The sequence below is a fragment of the Leptopilina heterotoma genome, unplaced genomic scaffold, assembly GCF_015476425.1.
Source record: "Leptopilina heterotoma isolate Lh14 unplaced genomic scaffold, ASM1547642v1 Lhet_160, whole genome shotgun sequence".
NCBI classification, from domain to species: domain Eukaryota; kingdom Metazoa; phylum Arthropoda; class Insecta; order Hymenoptera; family Figitidae; genus Leptopilina; species Leptopilina heterotoma.
In genome coordinates this window covers 765,389-779,273 of record NW_025110875.1, presented here as the reverse complement: position 1 = coordinate 779,273, position 13,885 = coordinate 765,389, and the positions used below count along the sequence as shown (strand labels likewise).

The window sequence follows — 13,885 nt, the reverse complement described above, 5'->3', positions numbered from 1 at the left end:
ATCTAAAAATCAAAACATGGTTAATAATAATAGGTTACAATTCTAAAATAAATTTTTTATTAAAATAAATAATAAAAATAATAAATCGTTATAAACTGTAAAAAGCCTAGCTATGAATGTACCCCATATTTTCAATTTAATTATCTCTTCCACCACTGTAAAAAAATTTTCATCCCCGAAAGAATTTATTTTGTTAAATCTGTAGGTTCATTTTCTCCACTGTGGCCTTTTTCGCATAGTTGGGTATGTAACTTCTGAAATACTTTAAATGTCATAATATTCTTCCAGCCACGTATTCGAGACACTTTAAGCATGCAAATTATGCAAAAAAAAACCAATTTTTTCATTTTTATAAACGGCGAACTTTTCTTAGAGATATTTTTTCTTTATACCGCAAAAAAGAGTTTGTTTATAAAATATAAAAATTTTCTTATATTCTCTATTTCCCAAAAATTCATTCTTTTATTTACCTAACATTAAAATGAAAAAAAAGTTTTTAATGTAGATTAGAAAAAATTTACAGTAAAATAATATTTTAGTACTTAAAAGGAAGTAGCTTAGGAGAAAAATTTATTGGTATCAATGTTGATAAGAATTTTTTATAAAATCGAATTTTTTTAGTCTAGCAGACGCTTAAAAATGTGGATTCTAATACCAAGTTAAAAAAAATTTCTGAGGCTTTCAATATCAATACACATTTTGAACACTATGGCCAAACTCAATTTTTTAAATTTTTGCATTTTTCGTTCCAGTCTACTAACACGCCTTAACGACTACGACCAACGTGTATTGAAGGCTTTTAAAAATTATTGAAATATATGAAGTGTGACTAGCATAAAAATAAAGTGTTGTAAATTTTACATTTTTCTAAAAATATTAAGACCACTTTTTGTTTAAAAAAATTATTTTATTTTATTCAAAGAAAGCAACTTCTGATAAAATAAATTTGAACTCGAAATCAACCTTTTTGAAAATTGTCATATTTTTATTATTTTCTGCCTTTTATGTTATATTATTTTGCAGATAAATATTCACCACTGTTCTGCTCTATTTTATATTTTGCATTCGAACTTTTTAGTTTGCAAAATTTAAAAATTTTCTAAAAGTGTTGGAAATTTTTTTTTTTTTGAATTAGTTTAAAGTTTCATATTGAACAAATTGACTACCTTTGTTGAATAGAGCTCCTTTTTAGTCAAAAAGGTTTTTTCTATTGAATCAAACATATATCCAAATTTAGTAGAGTTGATTTTTTTCCATTTTGTCGGAAAGAAGAGTTACTTTCTCTTGAATAAAATATAGATTTAATATTTAAAATTGTATTGTTAAATTTTTTATTCTGCTTTAAAATTTCTGAAAATAAATTAAAAGCAGAAGTTTTTGATGAACCTCACAATCGATCGCTATTTAAATATAAAATCTTTATTTCTAATATAAATAAATTTAAAAAAATAGCTTGACTAAGTTTACAGGCAATTTCACAAAACTTTCTGGAAAATAAAAAATTTTTTCTACAAACAAATTGTTGCCAAAATGATTAAGTCGTATAAAAACCGCGGTTGTTAAATCAATTTAAAATTATATTTCCTGCACTCTCATCTGGATAATTTTCTTGATAATCTATTCAGTGATAAGCATGGTAAACGTTTTCGCTGGGACACAAAGATGATGGAAATTCTCTATCAGGAAAAATAATATTATAGCGGATTTCTATTGGATGCTTAAAACAAAGTATAAACGAAATTTTCTGCATCGATGATTCGAATAAAAAAAATTAACTTATTTAATTTAAGATTCGTAAAAAATTGCTAAAATCCCTAAGGTGAATTTTTATATAAAAATCCATCAGGTTTTAAAAATTTTACTCTACATATTAACCGCTATTTTAATTTTTTTTAAATCTAACATGTAAATTATTTAATGCATTAATTTTCATTCAATTACTGGTTTCCAAATGCATACATTTTTCTTAAAAGTAGATTTTTATGATGCTTAGTATCTAAAGGCATCGCTAATTACAAATCTCGTCTGTTTTCAAAAATTAATAATGTCGGATCCAATATGGCGGATAAAATTTTTTAAAAATTGTTGAATTCCTATGATACTTGATATCTAAGGGTATTTAGGGTGACTAATTTTTAATAGACACCAGAATAGTAAGATTAAAAAGTTATAATCTTAATGAGATTGGTCAAAAATAAACAAATTATTCAATATATTTTCTTTCATTTTTTTATTATTCGTTAAGTAAATTTTATTTAAAATTTAATATATTCTTAATTGTTAACTTTTTTAAAATCTGTGTTTTTATTTCCAAGTGGCGCGTGCCTCTCGAGGTGATTTATAGTCGGCGGCTTGTCGCTGCTTGGTAATTCGTAACCGTTAGTTCATGGCTTGCACTTGAACCTTCACACCGTAAAGATGAATCTATTAAGGAAAGGCGCATATCGTTTTTTCGTTATGACGACACTTTTTATCAAGAAAAAATTGAAAACTATTTTAAACTGCAATGTAAGCAAGTGAACGCAAAATTTAGCTCTTTAAAATTTACTCCCACTTAGTGTAGATAATTTTTTTGATAGTGTCACGTCACCGTGGCGTATTTTCAATAATTAATAATAATAATAATAATATTCCACATTTCACCCCCTTTTACACTCCTCTCACTTCCCACCTTCCACTTTCTACTCCCACTTTCACTTTACAGTTCCCCCTTTACACTCTCAATTCCCACTTTTACTTTCCGCTTTCTACACTCACATCCCACTCCCACTTTCCACCTACCTTTTTCACTTTCTACCTTCCACTTTCTTCTCCCATATTCAACTCCCACTTTACACTTTCACTTCCCACTTCTCACTTTCTACTCTCACTTCCCTCTCCCACTTTCCACTTTCTACTCGCACTTTCAGTTTACACTTTCTACTTCCACTTTCACTTACCACCTTCCACTTTCTACTCTCACTTCCCCCCTCCCACTTTCCACATTCTACTCGCACTTTCACTTTAAACTATCCCCTTTATACTTCCACTCCCACTTTATCTTACCACTTCCCACTTTCTACTCTCACTTCCCTCTCACACTTTATACTTTTTACTCGCACTTTCACTTTACACGTTCCCCTTTAAACTCTTACTTCCCACTTTCACTACTTAGTTCCCACTTTCTACTCGCACTTTCACTTTACACTTTAAACTCTCACTTCCCATTTTCTACTCTCACTTCTCTCTCCTACTTCCCACTTTCTACTCGCACTTTCACTTTACACTTTCCCTTCAAACTCTCCCTTTCTACTTTCACTTACCACTTCCCACCTTCCACTTTCTACTTTCACTTCCCTCTCCGACATTCCACTTTCTACTCGCACTTTCACTTTACACTTTCACCTTTAAACTCTCACTTCCTACTTTCTACTCCCACTTTCACTTACCACTTCCCACCTTCCACTTTCTACTCGCACTTTCACTTTACACTTTCCCCTTTAAACTCTCACTTCCTACTTTCTACTCCCACTTTCACTTACCACTTCCCACCTTCCACTTTCTGACCCCACTTCCTACTTTCTACTTTCCCACCATTAAGGGTGGAAAGTGAAAAACGAATGTGGAAAGTGAAAGTGGGATGTGAGAGTGGAAAGTGGAATGTGGAAAAGTTACAGAATCGTCTAGATTCTAGAGATCATTTTTCTATTATATACATAATTGTCGTCATTAAACTTAATAATTCAAGTAAAATAAAGTGAATTTCATTATTTTATTATTTTATTTTATTTATTTAAATGTGAATTTTATTTATGATTGGAAAATTTATTTATCTGTTAACATTAAAATTTTTATTAACATAACATTTTTAAAAAAAATATTTCTAGACTATTTTTCCAATGACAAAAAAAGTTTAAATTTATTATATTTCTTCAATTTCGTAACATTTTCTCTCTTTATTCCCGACATAATGTGAATATTCCATCTTTGTTCTTTCGATCGATAAATTTAATTTCAAAGTTTGCTTTTAATCTTTTACTTCGCTCGTCTCAATTTTAAGTAAAACTACCGGTAAAAATTATAAAATTAATTAATTGTTAAAGTGGTAGGAAATTCTAAGTTCGCACATTTCTTTTATTCATCGAACGATATGAATTATGTATATTTTTTTTTATTCGATTTCCTCTCCTTGTAAAATTACTATCACAACTAAAGTTTAAGATTGGAATTTTAAATATTTCAAATTAGTAAAATATCGATATCAATTCATGAGATAATTGATTTTTATATTTTTATTACGCACGTGAAAATATATAAAAGTTAGGGAATTGAAATTTTCAAATAGAAATATATTGTTAAATATTATTGGAAATAAGAATACAAAATTGATTTCCGAAATGTCGATTGAATTCTTCTTTGAGGAAGAAAAAGAACTTAAGGACGATCAGCATGAACAGTGCAGTAGTTTGTATTCACTTCACGTTGAGCCTCTGCAGGCTTTGCCTTTCTAAGATATAGAAGGTAAATGTCCCATTTCACAGGATTCACTGCGCGGAAGTGTTTCGAAAGCGTGTGCCTATCCTGTTCTAAAAACAAAAACCTTTTCGAGCCGTCGCTTTCGCCTTGAAAACGGGAGTTGGGTTTCTCACGTGAATAAATCGCGCAACCCCCGTTTCCAAGGGCTTTGTTCCGTTCGCCTAAGAAAATTATATTCATGGAAGGTATGCATTTTCATTTCAATCGGTATGGATTAGTCTTTGGTATGCAAATATCGCCAGTGGGATTTACCGAAATTCTAAAATATGCGACTGAGTGCATTATGGGTAAAAAAAAACGGGACGAAGTGGCGATTTACGGGTTTGAAAATAATTTTCCTAAATCGAAGATTATTATATTATCGCAAAATTTCTATTATTTATGTAGTAATTATTCTTAACTTCATTTTCTCTTACATATCACTGTAAATAAAAGGTTCTAAATTAGAGCTGATTTCCGGTATTAAAATAGAACCAAATGACGATTTAATACCCAAAATTGGTACTAAATTAATTAGTTCCTTTCTTTTTAGTGAATAGACCAAACTTCATTAAAAGTAAAACAATTTTCATACTTTTTATAACTCATGATTAAAATTTAAAGAAATCTCAAAATAGGAGATGAAAAGTTTTAAAATACATTTATAAGAACTCAAAAAATTAATATATAATTAAGGCATAATTGCACATAATTAGTGAAATGAATCTGACAGATTCGAAAATGTAATATTTGCAGTATGAAATTAAGCTCCATAGGTAAAATTAGAAAAAGATATTTTCGAAAGAATGTGAAGCGAAGATTTAAAATATTTAACATTTGATTCTTCTACAGAGGAGACGAAGAAATTGACGGGACTCTATTTGACAAAATTATTTTAATAAACCTCCAGACAATTTTACTAAACTAATAAACACTGTGTTACATTAAAACTGAAAACTTTTTAAAAATCCCGTCGTTTTAACTTAGTTTCAGAATTGAACATAATTTCATAAATGGTTCTATTGGAAGAGCAAAATGATTGAATTTTTCTTGATTTTCAGTACTGAATTCCTTCTGTTTGTTTGAATTTAATTTAATAATTTGTATTCTTGATTTTTATTGAGATTTCATTCATTCGTTTAATTAATTTGATTGAACGACAAAATTATAATTTGAGTAAATTTAAGCAATAACGTTATTTGTCAATTAAATTCAACAATTACTCTGCATTCCTTGCTGTACAATCGTCAAATATGCTGCATCATCTATATCCATTCAGTGGTTTTAGTCTACCGTTCTACCAGACAGGTCAGACAGTCGCGCAGGAGTTTAAGTCAACGTTTGACCCTACGCATCATCATAACTGCAGACATGTTTCACATTTCAACAGTATACTGATATTAAAATCCTGTTAATTTCGAATTTTACCATTTTTATAAGAAAATTAAAAATTAGTTTTAATAGAATAACGTTATTTTTATACAATTTTTTTATTGACAATTTTTAAAGTTATACTTTTTTTCTTTTTCAGCGACTATTTCGTGGCCAAGGCAAGAACAACCCTGTCCAATTACAGGAGATTTTTGCATGAACGGTGGTACCTGCTTATTTTTCGAGACCGTCGGTGAACCAGCCTGCAGGTGAGTTTTCCTTTGACTTTTCTGCAAAGAATATAAAAATTTATTTATTTATCGATTTTTGTAATACAGTGGGGGGGGCAAATATGTAACTATTCCGAATTCCACGGTCCGCATTTCTCAATCTGCATTCCACTATTCACATTTCATATTCCACTATTCTGATTCCACATTCCACTTAATTCATATTTCGCATTCCATTTTTCAAATTCCGTATTCCACTAATTCGATTTTGCATATCATTATTCATACTCCACTATTCCGATTCCGTATTCCACTTTTTATATTTCGCATTCCACTTTTCAAATTCCAGTATTCCACTAATTAGATTCTGCATATCACTATTTACATTCCTCTATTCCGATTCTGCTTTCCACTTTTCCAATTCCGCATTCCTTTTTTCACATTCCGCATTTCTTATTCCACTTATCAAATTTCGCATTCCACTTTTCAGATTCCGCATTCCACTTTTCACATTCCGAATTCCACTTTTCATTTTCCGCATTTAACTCTTTACATTCCGTATTCCACTATTCCGATTTGCATTCCACATTTCAGATTCCGCATTCCACTATTCTGATTCCGCATTCTGCTATTCCAATTCCGCATTCCACTTTCAGCATTACATATTCAACTTTTCCGATCCCACATTCCACTTTTCAGATTCCGTATTCCACTATTCTGAATTTGAAAAATTGAATACGGAATGTGGAATGTGAAAAGTGGAATGCGGAATTGTGGAATACGGAATTTGAAAAGTGGAATGCGAAATGTGAAGAGTGGGATGTGGAATCTGAATGTGGAATACGGAATATGAAAAGTGGAATGCGGAATGTGAAAAGTGGAATGCGGAATGTGAAAAGTGGAATACGGAATGTGAAAAGTGGAATCTGTAAAGTGAAATGCAGAATTGGAATAGCAGAATATGTAATCGGAATAGTGGAATGCGGAATTGGGAATAATTACATAATCGACCCCCAGTTACGATTTTAACCAAACATTATAATTTCCCTCCATTTATAAATTTAGATTTTAATTATTAATTTAACAATTTTTATAACAGAGATTCAGTAATTTTTAAAATTGCACATGTCATTTGGATGAAATTTATTTAACGGATAACTGTAATTTCACGTAATTTTTTTATGATCGAGCATAACTGAATAAAATGAATCTGCACTTTGAAATTATATAATTGACCACCGGAGATTCGTTTTAGAGAACTTCCCGTCTAGGTTGCTGAATGACCTGGATTCCGATCATCAATTTCAAGTTACGAGCACTCTTGGAATAGCTCGAAAAAATCGAATACATAATTTAATATTCCATTGAACAATTTTCTTTTAAATACTTCAGGATTTTTAATTTTAACTCTTGAATTGACATGCTTTATTCAGAAGATTAGACTTAAACTGGGGATTTTAGGGGTATTCTAATTTAAATGCTTATCTAAAGAAAAGCACTTTTTTAAACATTTTTATAAAATGGATAAAAATAACTTAGACCTCAAGGCTTTTTAAGATATTTCTGTGTTTATTAATTTATTTCAAGTGTTATTAAAAATTTTCTTGATAAGAAATATCAAAATGCACTTGAAATAAAATAAATTACTAATTTAATGCCAGATTTTTAAATTTCAAAATGGCGGATCCAATATGGAGGACTGAAATATTCAAATTTGATAAATTTTTATAAAACTTAGTACCTAATAGTTCTTGGGGTTGCTGATTAAGAATCTGATCTTAAATTTTTAAAATTCAAAATGGCGGATCCAATATGGCGGACTAAAATTTTTAAATTTGCTTAATTTTTATAAAACTTGGTAACCAAGGGTCCTTGAGGTCGCTGATTACGAATATGATGTTTGATTTTTAAAATTCAAAATGGCGGATTCAATATGTCGGACTGAAATTTTTTAAATTTGCATAATTTTAATGAAACTTGGTACCTAAGAGTTCTTAAGGTCGCTGATTACGAATCCGATATTAGATTTTCAAAATTCAAAATGACGGATCCAATATGGCTGACTGAAATTTTCAAATTTGCTTAATATTTATAAAACTTGGTACCTAAAGGTTCTTGGGATCGCTGATTACGAATCTGATGTTTGATTTTTAAAATTCAAAATGTCGGATCCAATATGGCGGACTGAAATTGTTTAATTTGCTAAATTTTTATAAAATTTGGTACATAAGGGTTCTTGGGGTCACTGATTGAGAATCTGATGTTAGATTCTTTAAATTCAAAATGGCGGATCTAATATGGAGGACTGAAATATTCAAATTTGATAAATTTTTATGAAACTTAGTACCTAATAGTTCTTGGGGTCGCCGATTACGAATCTGATGTTAGATTTTTTAAATTCAAAATGGCGGATCCAATATAGGGGACTGAAATATTCAAATTTGATAAATTGTTATAAATCTTGGTACCTTATAGTTCTTGGGGTCACTGATTGCGAATCTGATGTTAGATTTTTTAAATTCAAAATGGCGGTTCCAATATGGAGGACTGAAATATTCAAATTTGATAAATTTTTATAAAACATGGTACCTAATAGTTCTTGGGGCTACTGATTAAGAATCTGATGGTACATTTTCAATATTTAAAATGGCGGATCCAATATGGTGGACTAAATTTTCAAATTTTCTTAATTTTTATGAAACTTGATACATAAGGGTTCTTGGGGTCGCCGATTACGAATGTGATATTAGATTTTTAAAATTCAAAATAGCGGATCCAATATGGGGGACTGAAATATTCAAATTTGATAAATTTTTATAAATCTTGGTACCTAATAGTTCTTGGGGTTGCTGATTACGAATCTGATGGTACATTTTCAAAATTCAAAATGGCGGATCCAATATGGCGGACTAAAATTTTCAAATTTGCTGTATTTTAATAAAACTATCGTAATGAACGACCTAAAAAAATAAGAAAAAATACTAATTACGAAAAAAAGGGAAAGATTGTATACGAAGATTATTTATAGATAATTATCTGCTTACATCATTTATGAAGATTCATGAAAAAATATAATTTCTTATATTGGTAAATTCTGTAAACATTTATTTTCCAAACAACATATTTTCTGTTTAAAAACAAATCACAGAAAGATAATATTCTTGAGTGGCATTACCTCTCATGAGGATTTCACTACTTTCACGTTGAGTTCTATATTATATTTCAGAATTTCATTTTGAGAATGGTCGATTTTTTATCGCTAAACATCTACAAGAAAAAAACAAAGAAAACTAAAGAAAAAGTTTCATTCGCAAGGCAAAACTTATTTAGCTAGAATCTTTTTATTAACCGGATATCTGATATTGCTGATGGAATCTTTTCGGTTATAGTACGATGAAACGGTTATCGCTATGAGAGACTTTCACAAACCTTATGACTCTTTAATAAACTTTTTTTTTGTTGAAAATTATTTTTTCTGATCACGAAAGCGGAAAGCATTTCAATGTCGTAAAATATAATCCCAAAGATTAATACACTTAATAAACTTGAAAATTATCGTCTATTCAAAAAAAAAAAAAAAAAAGAATTAAAAAAAGTTTTCCCATGCAGGAAAAGTACTGGCACACCAATGAATATCAGGCTTCATCTAGACTGATTTTGAAGCCGGAAATCCCAATAGACAGGAAAATTCGTGCATTTTGATATGGAAGTCCGTGTAGCCGGAAACTCGTTAAACAAATTTGGCAGCCGACTCGATCCGGTGATCCGAGGAATAAAAGTACCCAAGGGATGTGCCAGTCAGGTTAGGCACGAATTGATCTAAAAAGGTAGATGGAGTATCGACTGACCGATGCAACTTCCTCTCAGTTGACAAGGGTTTATTGGCTTTATCAAAGAATCAGGTCGTTTAACAAAAAAAAAGAAGCAAAAAAAAAGAAGAAAAAAAATTACACATATGCGACACATCTTGATCTCTGCCCGCCTTACCTACTCTTTCTCTCCTCACATAGACACAAGTGCTCCACGAAACTTTATAAAAACCTTGGCTGCCAGCCATGACTCTCCTGCAACTTCAAATGAAGAATAGACATAAAGATAGCGCAAGCTTAATAATTTAAAATGTTTCATAATTTTATCTTTGACATTAAAATTTTCTACCTTATCTGGTTATTAAACAAAAAAAAACCAGATGAACTTACTTAATTAGTTGGAACATTAAACAATATTTTTTTAAACTTTATTATAATTTTAAAGTTCACTTGATTATAACTACAGTAATTATAATAAATACATATAAATTATCACATTCTCGTTATCATTTAGAAAATTTAAATTTTGTTAAAGAAATAACCTTATAGTTGAAAACGGATTTCTTGTTTTACTTTTGGATAAAAAAAATTATAATCCTTTAAATTCACTAAACAAATTTAGTAAAAAAAAAGCTTTAAGTCTGCATTATTTAAAAACATTTTTGTAATGTATTAACCTTCATAGATTTTGAACTTTGAAGATATTTTTAGAAGAATTTTAGAGAACTTGAGAGAATTGAGATGAATTCCTGCAACGAATTTTATTATACATGAAAGAATTTAAATATTTATATAAAAATAATTTAATTTTTGCGAAGAATTTTATAAAACATTTTAAATAATTGATTTCAATTGACTAATTTTATGCAAATTCTAATTTAAGTTATTGAATTTCTGAGAAATTTTTATTATTCACGAAAAGAATTAAGTTCTTACGAAGATTTTCACAAAGATTTTTTTAAATAATTAAATTCTGTTTGGAAATTTTATGAAATTTTAGTAGATATTGAAAATCATTGAATTCATGAAAATAATTGAATTTTGCAAAGAATTTTATTAAATGCCACGAAATAATAAAATTTTCAGGAATAATTTTGTTATTTATCGACATAATTAAATTCTTTCCAAGAATTATTTATGTAAATAATTGAATTCTTTGAAAAAAATTTAATTAAAATTGTATTTCAAATAATCGATTTCTTTCGAACAATTTTATTAAAATATTTAAAAATATTTGAATTTCTGTGAAAAATTCTAATAATTTTGTAAATAATTGAATTCTTTCTTTCAAAGAATTGAAAAAAAACATTTTTTTTAAATAATTGATTTTTTCGAGAAATTGAAATTAATTATTTATAATAATAAATTATTTATCTAATTAATTGAATAAATGCAAAGAACTTTATTAAAATTTTTAAAAATAATTGAATTCCTGAGAAGAATTTAGTATTTATGAAAGTAATTGAATTCTTGCGAACGATTTTATTAGACTTTTTTAAAATAATTAAATTTCCAAGAAAAAATTTATTACTTTTTAAAATAATTGAATAATAGAATAGAATAAAGTCAATTATTTCAAAACTATTTGATTAAAATTGTATTTCAAATAATTGATTTCTTTCGAACAATTTTATTAAAATATTTGAAAATAATTGTATTCCTGTGAAAAATTCTAATATTTTTGTAAATAATTGAATTCTTCCAAAGAATTTGAAAAGAACATTTCTTTAAATAATTGAATTTTTCGAGAAATTGAAATTAAATTTTTAAGAATAATTACATTTTTTGATATGTAAATTCTTGTAAAATTGTATTAAAAATAATTGAAATCCTGATATGAATTTTATTGTTTAGGAAATTAATTGAATTGTTGCAAGAATTTTATTTAAATTTTCAAAAATAATTGAATTTTTTTAGAAGAATTTCATTATTTATGAAAATAATTGAATTATTGAGAAAAATTTTGTTATTTTTGAAAATAATTGAATTTTGCAAAGAATTTCATAAACATTGTTTTAATTTAAATAATTAATTTTTTCAAAATATAATAAATATGATAAAAATTTTTATTCTATTAGTTGAATTCTTGTGAATAACTTTATTTGTGAAAACAGTTGAATTTTGCAAACAATTTTATTAAATGCCTCAAAGTAATTGAATTTTCAGGAATAATTTTGTTATTTATCGTCATAATTGAATTCTTTCGAAGAATTATTTATGTAAATAATTGAATTTTTAGGAGGAATTTTATTAAAATCTAAAAGAATAATTGAATTGTTTAAAATTGTATTTAAAATAATTGATTTCTGTCAAACAATTTTATTAAAATATTTGAAAACAATTGAATTCCTGTAAAAAATTCTATTATTTTTGTAAATATTAAAATTCTTCCAAATTAAATTATCGATTTCTTCGAGGAATAGATATTCAATTTTTAAGAATAATTACATTTCTTGAGCTATTCCCGTAAAATTTTATTAAAAATAATTGAAATCTTGCAATGAATTTTATTATTTATGAAAATAATTGAATAGTTGCAATGAATTTTATTAAAATTTTCAAAAATAATTGAATTCCTCTAAAATTTTTTAATTTAAGAAAATGATTGAATAAATGCAAAGAATTTAATTAAAATATTCAAAAATAATTTAATCTTATTATTTATAAAAATACTTGATTTATTGCGAAAAAATTTATTAAAATGTTTAAAAAGAATTGAATTTTTGTGAAAAATTTTGTTGTTTTTGAAAATAATTGAATTCTTCATAAGAATTTTATAATCATTGTTTTAAATATTTTTTTTAGAAATATAACAAATATTATGAAAATTTTATTTTAAATAATTGAATTTTTGTCGAACACTATTTATTTGTGAAAATAATTGAATTTTTCGATTAATTAATTTAAAATAGTATTAAAAATAATTGAAATTTTTCGATGAGTTTTATTATTTATGAAAATAATTGAATTCTTGCATAGATTTTTATCAAACATTTTTTTAGAAAATTGAATTTCCATGAAAAATGTTATTATTAGTGAAAGTAATTGAATTATTGTGAAGAATTGTATAAAAATTTTGTTAAATAATTAATTTTTTCGAAATTTTTTTGAAAATTCTATTCTTAATTAATTGCATTCTTGTGGAAATTTTATTATTTATGAAAATAATTGAATTTTGAATGAATTTTATCAATTTTTTTTAATAATTGAATTCTTTTGCGAAATTTTATGAAAATACTATAGATATTGAAAATAATTATTGAATTTCGAATATTTTTTGAAAATAATTAAATCGTTTTAAAAAATTTGATTATAATTTTTGAGAATAGTTTTTTTGATTTCTAGTATTAGCGACTTTAAAGTAGTGGAAATTGTCAAGAAAAAACAGAAATAATGGCTTTTATTGGCTGAAATCTAAAAAATGTACCCAAATAGTAACATAACATAACAAATTAATAGTTCCGAAGCTGTTGCCCCATCTCTTGAATCCAGCAAAAAGTTATTTGTTCAAAATGAATTATTATCCAATTACAAACTAAAATGAAAGTTTTTGACAGTTTTTGAATGGCATTTGAATTGATACAACAAACAAGAGTAAGCCATTTATCGCAAACTGCATTCTATTGGTTTGTCTATAGCATGTTTATACTTGTTTTATTCATTTAGTATTGTATATAGACTATAACAAAACATCTCTCTCTCTCTCTCTCTCTATATATATATATATATATATATATATATATATATATATATATATATATATATATATTTTATACAAACTTTTTTACCCCTCTGCAACTACTCCATGTACATTCATAAATCTCTTTTTTTTAAAGCAACGTATCCCAGTCTAGCGAATCGTTTATTTCCCTTAGCCACCCTCTACTTGTTAACTTCACGTTCTTACCACTTATAACCAAATTGCAGCATAAAATATGACCCATAACGAAGCGCACGCGTTTTACAGCCACTTCGTTTCGT

General features: G+C 27.2%; 1 protein-coding gene across 3 annotated transcripts in view; it reads left to right on the top strand.

The window, feature by feature from the left end:
• Positions 1–13,885, top strand: part of LOC122498860 (protein vein) — a 238,159-nt gene that overhangs the window by 130,949 nt on the left and 93,325 nt on the right. For all 3 annotated transcript variants that reach the window (XM_043606839.1, XM_043606838.1, XM_043606837.1), the window contains exon 4: positions 6,026–6,134. In XM_043606839.1, coding sequence (XP_043462774.1) covers positions 6,026–6,134 — 109 coding nt within the window. The remainder of the gene's footprint in view (positions 1–6,025; positions 6,135–13,885) is intronic.